Source organism: Schistocerca americana, chromosome 4 (assembly GCF_021461395.2).
Source record: "Schistocerca americana isolate TAMUIC-IGC-003095 chromosome 4, iqSchAmer2.1, whole genome shotgun sequence".
Taxonomy (NCBI): domain Eukaryota; kingdom Metazoa; phylum Arthropoda; class Insecta; order Orthoptera; family Acrididae; genus Schistocerca; species Schistocerca americana.
The window spans coordinates 621,611,544-621,625,430 of record NC_060122.1 but is presented as its reverse complement, the minus strand read 5'-3'; the positions used below and the strand labels follow the sequence as shown (position 1 = coordinate 621,625,430).

At 44.4% G+C, this 13,887-nt stretch overlaps 1 protein-coding gene across 1 annotated transcript in view; it reads right to left on the bottom strand.

Moving 5' to 3' along the window:
* The window catches only part of LOC124612797 (probable cytochrome P450 301a1, mitochondrial), a 181,841-nt gene that overhangs the window by 87,689 nt on the left and 80,265 nt on the right, over window positions 1-13,887 (bottom strand). The window contains exon 3 of the mRNA XM_047141201.1: window positions 2,404-2,537. Coding sequence (XP_046997157.1) covers window positions 2,404-2,537 — 134 coding nt within the window. The remainder of the gene's footprint in view (window positions 1-2,403; window positions 2,538-13,887) is intronic.

Below are 13,887 nucleotides of genomic sequence, written 5' to 3'. Positions count from 1 at the left end.
CAGCTTTTTTAAATAGATGTACTTTGTGTTTCTTTTTGATGGTTGTGGGTGTTACGGTATTCAGCCTAGCAGCAACTGCCTTGTGGCCGCACATCCCTGTATCCGTCACTATACTTCCTGTTTGTCCAGGATTATTTGTTGCTAAGAGCTCAATAATGCTTTCGCAACCATTTACATTTCGAGTGGGCTCGTGAACTAATTGTTTAAAATAGTTTTCTGAGAAACATTCAGTACAATTTCGGACGACGTTTTATGCCCACATCCAGCTTTAAATGTATACAGGGTGGTTCATTGATCGTGACCGGGCCAATTATCTCACGAAATAAGCGTCAAACGAAAAAACTACAAAGAACGAAACTTGTCTAGCTTGAAGGTGGAAACCAGATGGCGCTATGTTTGGCCCACTAGACTAGAAGATTACTGCAAATTAATATGCAATCGAACTTATGGCCTTTACATAGAACACCTACAGGTTCTGTGTAGTCTGTCTAATAACACTTTATTTTATTCACTGAAAAGCTTCTTCGAATATGTGAAAAATACAGACAGGATCATTTTTGCGTAATATTTCAAGTAATAAATCCTCTCCCGTCTGTTCTCAACATAATCCGCAAAAGTGGCTTGTTGTAATTCATTTGCGTCCGTTATGCACCAAATTTTTATTCTCTATGTCTACTCATATGTACCTCCTGGTATATATCTGTTGCACGTCTGTTGTATGCACTTTCTCTACATCTCTGACACAAGGGTCATTGCATAAGTCATGGTAACTATGGTATATCGTGCGAACATGTGGGATCACCGTAATCGTAGTAAATAAATTCGAAAGCTCGCGGCAAACAGTATCGAAATCAACCGACAGACTGCGACCACATGCAAGGACGGCTCTATACCAGATCCTGAAACCTTAAGTGTCAGCTGGGTCATGTTAGGATGCGTACGTGAAAATTCCCTTCCTCGCTGGCAGAAATGCTACTCACTGTCATGTAGAACTACGAGCAGCTGTGTATGATATGACATTACCCACGAAGGCTGTGCTCATTCTAGGGTATTGCAGCCACGTTACTGTCACTCTGAGCCGGAGTGTCACCTGTTACGGACGGCCCCACTGTCAGAGCCAAATACTACCGTAACTTCTTGCTGTGCCATCGGCGAAAACGATCGCCACTGCTGGATAATTCCGTCATACTCCATAATAATGCTACAACACTTGCAGGATTCATCAACAACTGTGTACAACGGTGGGGTTGAGAAATCCTCCCCCATCTACCCTAGCCACCAGACCTTAGTACCATTGTGTGGGAGGAACTTTGTAAACGGAGCAGATATCCTCACAGCGTTTCCTCGAGAAGTGGCACACACCGATGGCAATGCCAATGGCATTCAACGTCTTCCCCCATCATTGGCAACACTGTTTGAATCCACTAGCTGACTGTTTTGAAGGACAGTACTTTATTTTGACAATATTATGAAAAGGAAAGTTGATACTGACCACATAGCGGAGATGCTGAGTCGCAGATAGGCACAACAAAAAGACTGTCACAATATAAACATTCGGTCAACAAGGCCTTTGTCGAAAATAGACGATCGACACACACACACACACACACACACACACACACACACACACACAAAAATGATGTTGAATGTTCAAAAGTGTGTGAATTCCTAAGGGACTAAACTGTTTAGGTCATCGGTCCCTAGACTTACACACAACTTAAACTAAAGCTTATGCTAAGAACAACACACACACACACATACACACACCCATGCTCGAGGGAGGTCTCTAACCTCAGGCGGGAAGGGCCGTGCAGTCCGTGACGTGACGCCTCAAACAGCACGGTCACTCCGCGTGGCACACACACACACACACACACACACACACACACACACACACACACACACAAACTCAACTTACACATCCATGACTGCAGTCATGTGTGTGTGTGTGTTTGTGTGTGTGTGTGTGTGTGTGTGTGTGTGTGTGTGTGCGTGTGTGTGTGTGTGTCCGTCTTATATTTTCGACAAAGGCCTTGGTGGCCGAAAGTTTATATTGTGATAGTCTTTTTGTTGTGCCTATCTGCGACTCAGCATCTCCGCTATATGGTGAGTAGTAACTTTCCTTTTCATAATATTGTTACATTCCATCCTGAATTTTTCAGTAGTTGATTTTGATTCATTTTTGTTCCATTTATATTCGCAAATCATAAATTTACACAGAGTTCCTACGCGTGTGTTTCCTTTCAGTTTTTGCCATGACCTCCTGTATTGGAACTCTATTTTATGATGGCATACACAGTGCCTTACCGATTCACTACACATCGTGGAGTAACCATTTGTCTCATTATCGCAAGATATACCATACTTGCCATAGGTTATAGAACGACTTCTCTCTGTACGTACCTTCTCCACGTCGTTGGCGCTGAAGCAGAAGACCATCGGCGGCTTTCCCGGGAGGCCCACCAGCTTGGCGATGTCTCCGTACTGTTGGCGCATCTGGAACATCATCTCGGCCATGTCCGTCGTCTTGTAGTCTCCTGCAAGTAAAAGAGCAAAATCAGAAAGTTAAGTTTTTTTAGTATACTTTAAAATTCAGACTGGGTAATCAGATTCGATAGTAAGCAACATATATGTAGAGAGTCTTGTAAAACGTAAAATCATTTTCATTTTGTGGAAGATTAAAAAGATCAAAACAAAATTGTTGAAAATAGTAGTACACAGTGTGGCATATAACCTTGTTCTGGGATTATTACTGTGAACCACTGTACAGTATTAAACGAGACACTGAAGCCATTACGAGAACTTTTACTGGATGACGTTCGAAAACTGTTGGCCTAACAAATAAAGTGATATAATGCTTTCTCTGTTGGCGTCGAAGTAATTCTAAAGATGCGATTCGAATGCGGTGACCGTTGCGACACAACGATTAAAAAGATCAAAACAAAATTGTTAAAAATAGTAGTACACAGTGTGGCATATAACCTTGTTCTGGGATTATTACTGTGAACCACTGTACAGTATTAAACGAGACACTGAAGCCATTACGAGAACTTTTACTGGATGACGTTCGAAAACTCTTGGCCTAACAAATAAAGTGATATAATGCTTTCTCTGTTGGCGTCGAAGAAATTCTAAAGATGCGATTCGAATGCGGTGACCGTTGCGACACAACCCGCGCAGCATTAACCGTGCGCCTGTCCAACTGAACGCTTATAATGTTACCGAATGCAGTCTTTTCAAATAGCGCGTCTGCAGTCGTGCGCCTCTTTTTAATGTCTCCGTTGTCGCGCGACTCGCGCCACTGCAAAGGGCGGTATTCAGTCACACTACAAGAGTTCAACTGGGTAGGTGCACGGTTGCTGCCGCGTGGATTGTGTCGTCATTAGCCGCCGCAACGGAATCGATATTAGGACATGTGCTAAAATTGAGAGGCAACGAAGTCACAAACCGTTGTTGCAGTGTAAACACAGAATGTAGTTTTCTTCCTGCATCTAAGAATCCGTTTGCAGAAGCCATTTTTGCAAGTTATTTGATGTGGAAAACCGCACTTTAAGTTCCCCCTGCTTGCAAAAGTAGCTTCGGCAAGTTAGTGAAAACAGTTGCTGCGAGATCTTACCGCACATGCCAATTGCTGGAAGCTTTTGTCAAACTCGCGGAATTTAATCCCGGTAAGACAAAGTCAGTGTGGAGAAGAAGAATGGCACGAAGACAGATGAACCAAAACAAATGTACAGTGGGAACCCATAAGTATGCACACTACTGGCCATTAAAATTGCTACGCCAAGAAGAAATGCAGATGATAAACAGGTTTCATTGGACAAATATATATTGCCGGCCGCGGTGGTCTAGCGGTTCAGGCGCTCAGTCCGGAACCGCGCGACTACTACGGTCGCAGGTTCGAATCCTGCCTCGGGCATGGATGTGTGTGATGTCCTTAGGTTAGTTAGGTTTAAGTAGTTCTACGTTCTAGGGGACTGATGACCACAGATGTTAAGTCCCATAGTGCTCAGAGCCATTTGAACCATTTTTGAACAAATATATTATACTAGACCTGAAATGTGATTACATTTTCACGCAATTTGGGTGCATAGATTCTGAGAAATCAGTACCCAGAACAACCACCTCTGGCCGTAATAACGGCCTTGACACGCCTGAGCATTGAGTCAAACAGAGCTTGGATGGTGTCTACAGGTACAGCTGCCCATGCTGCTTCAACACGATACCACAGTTCATCAAGAGTAGTGAACAGCGTATTGTGACGAGCCAGTTGCTCGGCCACCACTGACCAGACGTTTTCAATTGGTGAGAGATCTGGAGAATGTGCTGGCCAGGGCAGCAGTCGAACATTTTCTGTATCCAGAAAGGCCCGTACAGGACCTGCAACATGCGGTCGTGCATTATCCTGATGAAATGTAGGGTTTCGCAGGGATCGAATGAAGGGTTGAGCCACGGGCCGTAACACATCTGAAATGTAACGTCCACTGCTCAAAGTGCCGTCAATGCGAACAAGAGGTGACCGAGACGTGTAACCAATGGTACCCCATACCATCACGCAGGGTGATGCGCCAGTATGGCGATGACGAATACACGCGTTCACAGCGATGTCGCCAAACACGGATGCGACCATCATGATGCTGCAATCCGAACCTGGATTCATCCCAAAAATGACGTTTTGCCGTTTTTTTCCGATCTCACGAGACCGAGTGAGGTGGCGCAGTGGTTAGCACACTGGACTAGCATTCGGGGGGACGACGGTTCAATTCCGCGTCCGGCCATCATGATTTAGGTTTTCCGTGATCTCCCTAAATCGCTTCAGGCAAATGCCAGGATGGTTCCTTTGAAAGGGCACGGCCGACTTCCTTCCCCATCCTTCCATAATCCGATGAGACCGATGACCTCGCTGTCTGGTCTCCTCCCTCACAACAACCAACAACCGACCTCACGACGCGTCTCTGGTGGAAACACTTACGCAAGTACCTGCAGCAAGTTGCTGAAATTAACTTGCCCAAGTGACTTGCAGAAGTAAACTTGCACAAGTTTCTGTTCTAATGTAAGCACCTCAGCAAGTCCTTTGCAGGACTTAGAAGCGGAAGTTACTTGATAATAGACACGCGTCGTAATGATGGTGCAGCCTGTCATTAAAAAAAAGTCGTGTGACTAGGGCCTCCCGTCGGGTAGACCGTTCGCCGGGTATAAGTCTTTCGATATGACGCCACTTCGGCGACCTGCGCGTCGATGGGGATGAAATGTTGATGATTAGGACAACAAACGCCCAGTCCCTGAGTGGAGAAAATCTCCCACCCAGCCGGGAATCGAACGCGAGCTCTTAGGATTGACACTCTGTCGCACTGACCACTTTTTTTTCTTTTTTGTGTGTGAGGTGATTGCGAACGTCACATTACATCCGTTCAAGTTCGTTGTTGATCCTTTCACTCAGTTTTTTATTACAGAGGCCATCCAGCTCTCTGACCGAACACGCTGAGCTACCGTGCCTAAAATATCATTTTGGTCGCTTTTGTTCGTAGCGTGTTTTTTTTTTTTTTAATCTCATTTTGGTGGCTTTTGTTCGTTGCGTGTTTTTTTTTTCTCTTAATCTCATTTTGGTCGCTTTTGTTCGTTGCATCTCCTCTGGGTAGACGTCGTAAGACATTCATTTAAGTTTGTTGTTGATCGATTAACTCAGTTTCTTTATTACAGAAGGCAGCTAACCCTCTGACCGAACACGTTGAGCTACCGTGCCGGCAACGACCACTCAGCTACAGGGGGCGGACTGCAGCCTGTGATGAGAGCACCGGTTGGCTTTATTTTTCACCACAGCTTTAACAGGATCGGCATAAGAAAGTAACTGTCGTCTAGTTGTTTGCAGGGCTGCTACCATAGCAAAAGACATTCAAAGAACGCTCTTGGTCGCGCCTATGTTCCGTTGATCGTTTTCAAATCTCTCCTGCTACGAGTACTATATTCAGCTGCAGACGACGCTTGCGGCCAGTAACCTAAACATTTGTGGTCGGTTTCGTTGTGTGATTTGTTTCTCTGAGCTGCGAGTTCATTTTGCGCTGCAGAATATCTGAAGCTTGCAGTGTGGTTGCTAAACGAAAAGTTCAGCGATCTCCTCATTTCTTGTGTGGTCAGACACGTGAGTCTATGTGCTCGGTGGAGGAATATTTCAAGAAGGAGAGAGACAAAGGTGCCACTTTATATTGGCTCTAATGCAGGTAGTCGAAACAACTGCAGACGCTTGTTTGTAAGGAAAAATAATGCGTATACCTGAAAGGGAGTGGTTCGTCTAAGCTACGGACATCCGATAAAAAGAGGAGGACAGAACAACAAGTAACGAACTGTGACTCATGACTTCAAGTTGCTGTTCGACGCACACGAATGGATATTACGAGAGAAAAGAACATCCACCTATAAAAAAGAAACGTGCGTTACCCTTCGCTAGGGACCACGGCTTCTTTGTTAATGGAGTCACAGCTGACAGTTTTCGGTACAAAGAAATTAAATGAACTGAAAATTATGATTGAGAGCGGATATATCGTTGCGTGACGTTGTCGAGTTTGTTGAAGTGCCGTTTGAAGAAGTTCCGTGGCTCGGAGAATTCTGGATAAACGGCAGTCAACGAGTAACAAACGGCAATCAAGCCGTCAGAAAAGACTGGACAAATATTGTTGTACATGTAAGTTCTATTGTTCCCGTTGAAAAGGACACAAGCATTTTTATCGTCTAGCATTCTGGAACTTGGTATGGTTTCGTACCCAACTGTCTCCTCGTTTACAAATCGAGAACAACAGGCGACTGCCACGAGGAGATAAACTACGACAGTTTTCTGAAATGGTTCAAGGAGCAAATATTGGGGAACTTAAATGCGGCTTCTGTCATTGTAATGGATAATGCCCCACACCGTTCAGTTATTAAAGACAGACCTTCGACAGCAGCAACGAAAAAAGCCGACATTGTTGAATGCTTAAAACGTCACAACGTGGAAGTTCAGGAGCATTCACGTAAGGTGGAGCTCATGGAACTAGTAAAAAAAAAAACAGGCCACAGTTTCAAAATACGTTGTTGACGAGGTGGCTATAGCATACGGCCACAGGGTTCTTAGGTGTCCACCATACCACTTCCACTTCAACGTCATAGAAATGATTTGGGCTCAGATCAAACATTAAGTGGCAACATATAACAAAAGTTTCACTGTTGCAAAAATTCAGAAACTGTTAGAGGAAGCAGCGGTGCAAATAACGCCAGAGTAGTGGAGTGATGTTCCCAGAATGAAATTTTCACTCTGCAGCAGGGTGTACGCTGATATGAAACTCCTTGGTAGGTTAAAACTATGTGCCAGGCCGAGCCTCGAACTCGGAACTGTTGCCTTTCACGGGCAAGTGCTCTACCGACTGAGATAACCAAGCACAGCATGCAACCCCTCCTCACAGTCTAGCTTCCGCCAATTTCTCGTCTCCTACCTTCCATTCTGAGTATTGTAAAAGATAGTGCACTTCCTGCTGCTTTTGTTGAGACGTACAGATAATAGAGGAACATGGTATCATTTTATGCGACAGGGATATCACGATCCTGAAATAAGATATCCTTCTGCTCTCAGTTTTAAATAAAATTTCGATATCTTATCTACATTTCATTCAGTGCAATGTATGAGCTAAAATCAACAATATCGAAAGTTTACGCAATGCGTTTGTGCCTCAGCAGTTTAAAATTTCGTGCAGTGTTTCCTTTAATTTGATGCGGAACAATAACGATGGCATATAACAAAAAACAAATTCAGTTCTTTATCGACTGTAAAACATCAAAAATTAATTTTTGCACCTAATAGTTTCCGAAAATTGGGCTGTCGGTCGCGGTCACTGAGCACAGGCACCAGCATTCGGCAGTACAGCCGTAACGAACATGGAAAGCAAAGGACACGCCTAGAGCAACGAAAGGGTTGAAGGTAGTTTCCCCCGCAAATGCCGGGCTGGTCCCCGACTTCCATCTCAGAAAATGCGTTATGCAAACAGTTAAAATGGGATCAGACACAGAGCGAAGTTTACTCAATTCACAGACAGGTGGCACACACAACATTCTTCCCTTAAGAAACTGACGACTACAGCGACAGGAAGGTAAGTACAATAAATTTGCCAAAACTTGAGTACAATGAAGCCTGTCCTAGACAAGGTAAATGCGAACGACCAAAATAAGAAGCTAGTCTTGCCAGATCTAATTTTCAGAAAAATCGGGACTTAGGACTGGTGGTTTAAAAAATCGGTGGGACAAGGAGGTAAAAAAATACAATACGTAAATTGAAAATCTACATCTACATCTACATGGATACTTTGCAAATCACATCTAAGTGCGTGGCAGAGAGTTCATCGAACCACCTTCACAATTCTCTATTATTCCAATCTGGTATAGCGCGCGGAAAGAATGAACACCTATATATTCCCGTACGAGCTCTGATTTCCATTATTTTATTGTGGTGATCGTTCCGGTCTATGTAGGTCGGTGTCAAAAAAATATTTTCGAATTCGGTGGAGAAAGTTGGTGACTGGAATTTCGTGAGAAGATTGCGTCGCAACGAAAAACGCCTTTTTTTTAATGATGTCCAGCCCAAATCCTGTATCATTTCTGTGACACTCTCTCCCATATTTCGCGATAATACAAAACGTGCAGCCTTTCTTTGAACTTTTTCGATGTACTCCGTCAGTCCTATCTGGTAAGGATCCCACACCGCGCAGCAGTATTCCAAAAAGAGGACGGACAAGTGTAGTGTAGGCAGTCTCCTCAGTAGATCTGTTACATTTTGTCCGCCCCCGGTAGCTGAATGGTCAGCGTGACGGATTGTCAATCCTCTGTGCCCGGGTTCGATTCCCGGCTGGGTCGGGGAATTTTCTCCGCCTAGGGACTGGGTGTTGTGCTGTCCTCATCATCATCCTATCATCCTCATCGGCTGCAGGTCGCCGAAGTGTCGTCAAATTGGAAGACCGGCACCCGGCGAACGGTCTGCCCGATGGGGGGCCCTAGCCATACGATTAAATAAATAAATAAAAATGTTACAGTTTCTAAGTCTCCTGTCAATAAAATACAGTCTTTGGTTAGCCTTCCCCACAACATTTTCTGTGTGTTCCTTCCAAATTAAGTTATGCGTATTTGTAATACCCAGGTATATAGTTGAATTTACGGCTTTTAGATTATACTGATTTATCGCGAAACCGAAGTTTAACGAGTTCCTTTTAACACTCCTGTGGATGACTTCACACTTTTTGTTATTTAGGGTCAATTGCCACTTTTGCACCATTCAGATATCTTTTGTAAATCGTTTTGAAAATCATTATATAACTATTTTCTTTGTACATTAGTAAAACTAACTACTGTTCTATTCAGCAATAATACCATCTTCAACCTGGTAATAAGAAATGACCGACATGCTTCACGCAGCTCGTGGTCGTGTGGTAGCGTTCGCGCTTCCCACGCCCGGGTTCCCGGGTTCGATTCCCGGCGGGGTCAGGGATTTTCTCTGCCTCGTGATGACTGGTTGTTGTGTGCTGTCCTTAGGTTAGTTAGGTTTAAGTAGTTCTCAGTTCTAGGGGACTGATGACCATAGATGTTAAGTCCCATTGTGCTCAGAGCCATTTGAACCATTTGAACATGCTTCAGTACACAAGCCAAAAACCTCATTAACACGACAACACGTCTGAATTTCTGACAGCATCCGAAAAGTCTATTACATTCTAAGACAAAAAAAGAACAACTCACCACAAAGAAATTATCCAAATAGAACGAAAATCGGTACATGTGATGTACATATACAGCCAAACAAATAATCACACTTTCAGAAAACCGATATTATTTATTCAAGGGAAAGAGCGGCACGAACTGAACAAGTCAATAACACAGTTGTCCACCTCCAGGCCTGGCTGCGTCCCTTATGGAAGCAGCTAATCGGCTTCAAACTGATGCTTTGAACAGTTGGATGTCTTCCTGAGGAACATCGTCCCATTGTCTATTCCATTTGCGCATTAGATCGTCAAAATTCGGAGATGGTGAGCAGTCCTGCCCATAACGCTCCAAACGTTGTCAAACTACGGAGAGATCCTGCTACCTAGCTGACCAAAGTATGGTTTGGCAAGCGCTAACACAAACGTTATCTTGCTGAAATGTAAGCCCAGGATCGCTTGCCATGAACGGCAACAAAACGGAGAATACGGTATCGTCGACGTACAGCTATGCTGCAAGGGTGCCGCGGATGGCAACCAAACGGGTTCTGCTCTGAAAAGAAATGGCGCCCCAAACCCTCACTGTTGTCGGCCCGTATGGGGGCGGCAGTCAGGTTGGTACCCACCACTGACCAGGGCGTCTCCAGACATTGTCACTAGTTATCAGAGCGCAGTTCGAAACGGGACTCATCACTGGAGACTTTTACTCCAGTCAATGAGATTCCAGGCCGAAGGTGTGTCTGGAGACCCGCCAGACAGGGATGTGATACCAACCTGACTGTCGCCCCGCCCCCATAAGGCCCGCCAACAAGGAGTGATGGTTTGGGGCGCCATTTCTTTTCATAGCAGAATCCATTTGGTTGCCATCCACGGCACCTTTACAGTACAGCGGTACGTCGACGATACTATGCGCCCCGTTTTCTTGCTCTTTCTAGCAAACCATCCTGATTTTACATATCAGAAAAATAGTGCCCACCTGCACATGGTGAGAGTTTCTAATGCTTATCTTCGTGCTTGGCGAGCGCTAACTTGGCCAGCAACGTCACCTGATCTCTCCCTGATTGAGAACGTTTGGGGAATTATGTGCAGAGCCCTCCATCCGGCACGGAATTTCGACTATCTAATGCGACAAATGGACAGAATTTGGCACGATATCCCTCAGGAGGACATCCAACAACTCGATCAACCAACGCCAATCCGAATAACTGCTTGCATAAGGGCCAGAGGAGGACCAATGCGTTTGTGAAGCTCTCTCTCCGTTCTCGCTTCCCACGCCCGGGTTCGATTCCCGGCGGGGTCAGGGATTTTCTCTGCCTCGTGATGACTGGGTGTTGTGTGATGTCCTTAGGGTAGTTAGGTTTAAGTAGTTCTAAGTTCTAGGGGACTGATGACCATAGATGTTAAGTCCCATAGTGCTCAGAACCATTTTTAGCTCTCTCTCGTGAATATACGTCCAGTTTTCCTGAAATTGTAATCATCTGTTTATTAGTACATGTACATCACATGTTACGGTTTTTTATGTTTTTAGGGTGTATTGTGGCCGAGCGGTTCTAGGCGCTTCAGTCTGGAACCGCGTGACCGCTACGGTCCCAGATTCGAATCCTGCCTAGGGCATAGATGTGTGTGATATCCTTAGGTTAGTTAGGTTTACGTAGTTCTAAGTTCTAGGGGACTGATGACCTCAGATGTTAAGTCCCATAATGCTCAGAGCGATTTGAACCATTTTAGGGTGTATTAAACAAACAATTGAGAACAACTCAAGTCACTGGCTTATGAAAAGCTCATGCGCGGTATAATAATTAACATGTAATTTCATCATTCATGTTGTTACAAACCCATACTACCTCTCACGTCCCCAGCTGCCAACGAACCTCAAAATATTTCATTACAACAACTTGTAGTTACTCGTATATGACAGAAGAAAAGGAAGTTTTCATATTAACTGTATGCCAAAACATTCTCCGCTTCGTGTGCTATCACGTTACGATATTTCAAACTGTATGTGTGGTATAAGGGATGTTCTGAATATTTCATATTCACTCTATCGCTTGCGCACAAGAGTTGAAGTGAATGCACTACATACAATCCGTTTTCTCTATATTAGAGATACATATATATCTCGTCTCAAGTTTAAGAAACAATTCAATATGTTAGCTACATTTTGTACCTAGCCGTGTAAGACCTAATATGCCCCAAATGCAAACTCTTAGCAGCCTGTATTTTTCCCTACAAACTATTAGAATTTCATATAACACCCTTCCTAACCTCAAAAATTGCAGTAACTACGACCAGTAATGAAATGATAGGCACTTCGCTGATAAGCTGACGAATAAGGCTGTGAGATGCGGGAGAATAGAATATTTTTTGCTGAATAGTTTCTTTAAAATAGTTTGAGAAACATTGTTGAACAACCAGCGTGTGCACGTCTCGTTTCTAACAGTGAAGGGAGTAGGCCACTGGCAGCGCTGATGCAGGCACAGAATGTTTCATTCACAACGAATGAAGCGTACATCTCAGTGGGTGACAGAAAAGCAAAGCAACCGCCCCTTACAAGAGATGGGTCGACTCGTCCGGCAATGAGGACAAGAATTAGTTTCTGCACAAGGACCAAGTCATTTTGCACAAGCTCTAACCACTAACGCACATTGTGGCCAGAAGCACAATGGATGATACCAAGGGGATGCTCTATTTACCACTCCCCACCTCACTCTCGCAGGCATCAGAATACATTACTGTATTCTCAGAATTTCAGCAGTCTCGTTGTGTCCGATTGACTCTAGTCACTACCCTGATTTTCTTCATCTTCATAGAAATCCTTTAAACAGTATACAAAGTCACTGTAAGATTTTTGGTTTGATATGTCTTTCACTTTTAATCCAACAGAGCCACAGCTTTTATAAGCTTCCATAAATAGATGTCTTAAACATTTACCTTCTCGTTGGTAAAACGATGTGCCACTGATCATTATAAACTCCTATGTTTATGTTTTATTTATTTTCTGCCGCATTACTAGTTTCAATCTGATGGGGCCTATCTAGGATGGTTACGATATTACAGAGACTTATTGTGAGAGCAGTAATCTGGCCTGTTTTCATATGCTGGTCTGTTTTCACGTTGACTGTTCAAGTACTACTGAAAATTCATTGTTTTGATGACTTGCACAGTTCCTGTGAAAGGTCTTCATAAATAATATGATCATTGTTCAGTAAACTTTGCCTTTTACTAGCATTTATAGTAAATAGCCTTTTTCTTGTGGGCTTTGCCCACATAAGCATCAACACATGTATTGCACATATCTCCTCTTCTCTCTTCCACCTCACCCTCCCACATCTGTCTGTGCTTCTTCTACTCCCTTCTTTGTCTCTTCATCCCCTCCTCCCCACCTCTCTGTCCATCACCTCCGCCGCCTCTGTCTGACCATATTTTCCTCACCCTCTCTGTCCATCTCCTCCTTCCCCTCTCTCTGTCCATCTCCTCCCCCTGTCTTTCAATGTATTCCTCCATTCTCTCCCTCCATCCATCTCCTCATCCTTCATCTTTCTGTCCATCTTCTTCTCCCTTAGTCTCTGACCATCTCTTTCTCCTCCTCTCTTCCTATCCATTTCCTCCCTCCCTGTCAACATCTTCTTGCCCCCTCTCTGTAAGTACCATTTCCTGCTCCACACTCTCTCAATCCATCTCTTCCTCCCCCTCTTCCTGTCCCTGCCCCCCCTTTACCCATCCCTCTCTCCGCTCCCTCCTTCCTCCTCTGTCCCTATCCATTCCCTCCAGCAACCTCTCCATTCATCTCTCCCTCTACTCGTATCCACATTCCACCAGCTATATCCACATGTGTTGGCCCTAAAAAAGTAGACTGATACTACTCCAACATGCCACATGTGACATGCAGGGCAGCATACATGTCAAGGGCTTGAAAACCATTACTTCCTCTGATATGGAGGCTGCCCTGCAAAGCATACTTATATGGCAGGCTGATACTACACCAGCATAGCATGTCCATCTTGCATGGCAGCCTGTAAGTTAGGATCTGGAAAACTGTATCTTTCCCTTGACATGGTGCCCTGTAAACTGGTCGCCAAGATAGACAACAAGCTTGTCAAGTATGGCAGCCTGTGGGGCAGCGGATGAAAAAACAATTTTTGCTTTATCTCAGCTCCTTAGAGTCCTGGGTTGTGAGCCCCAC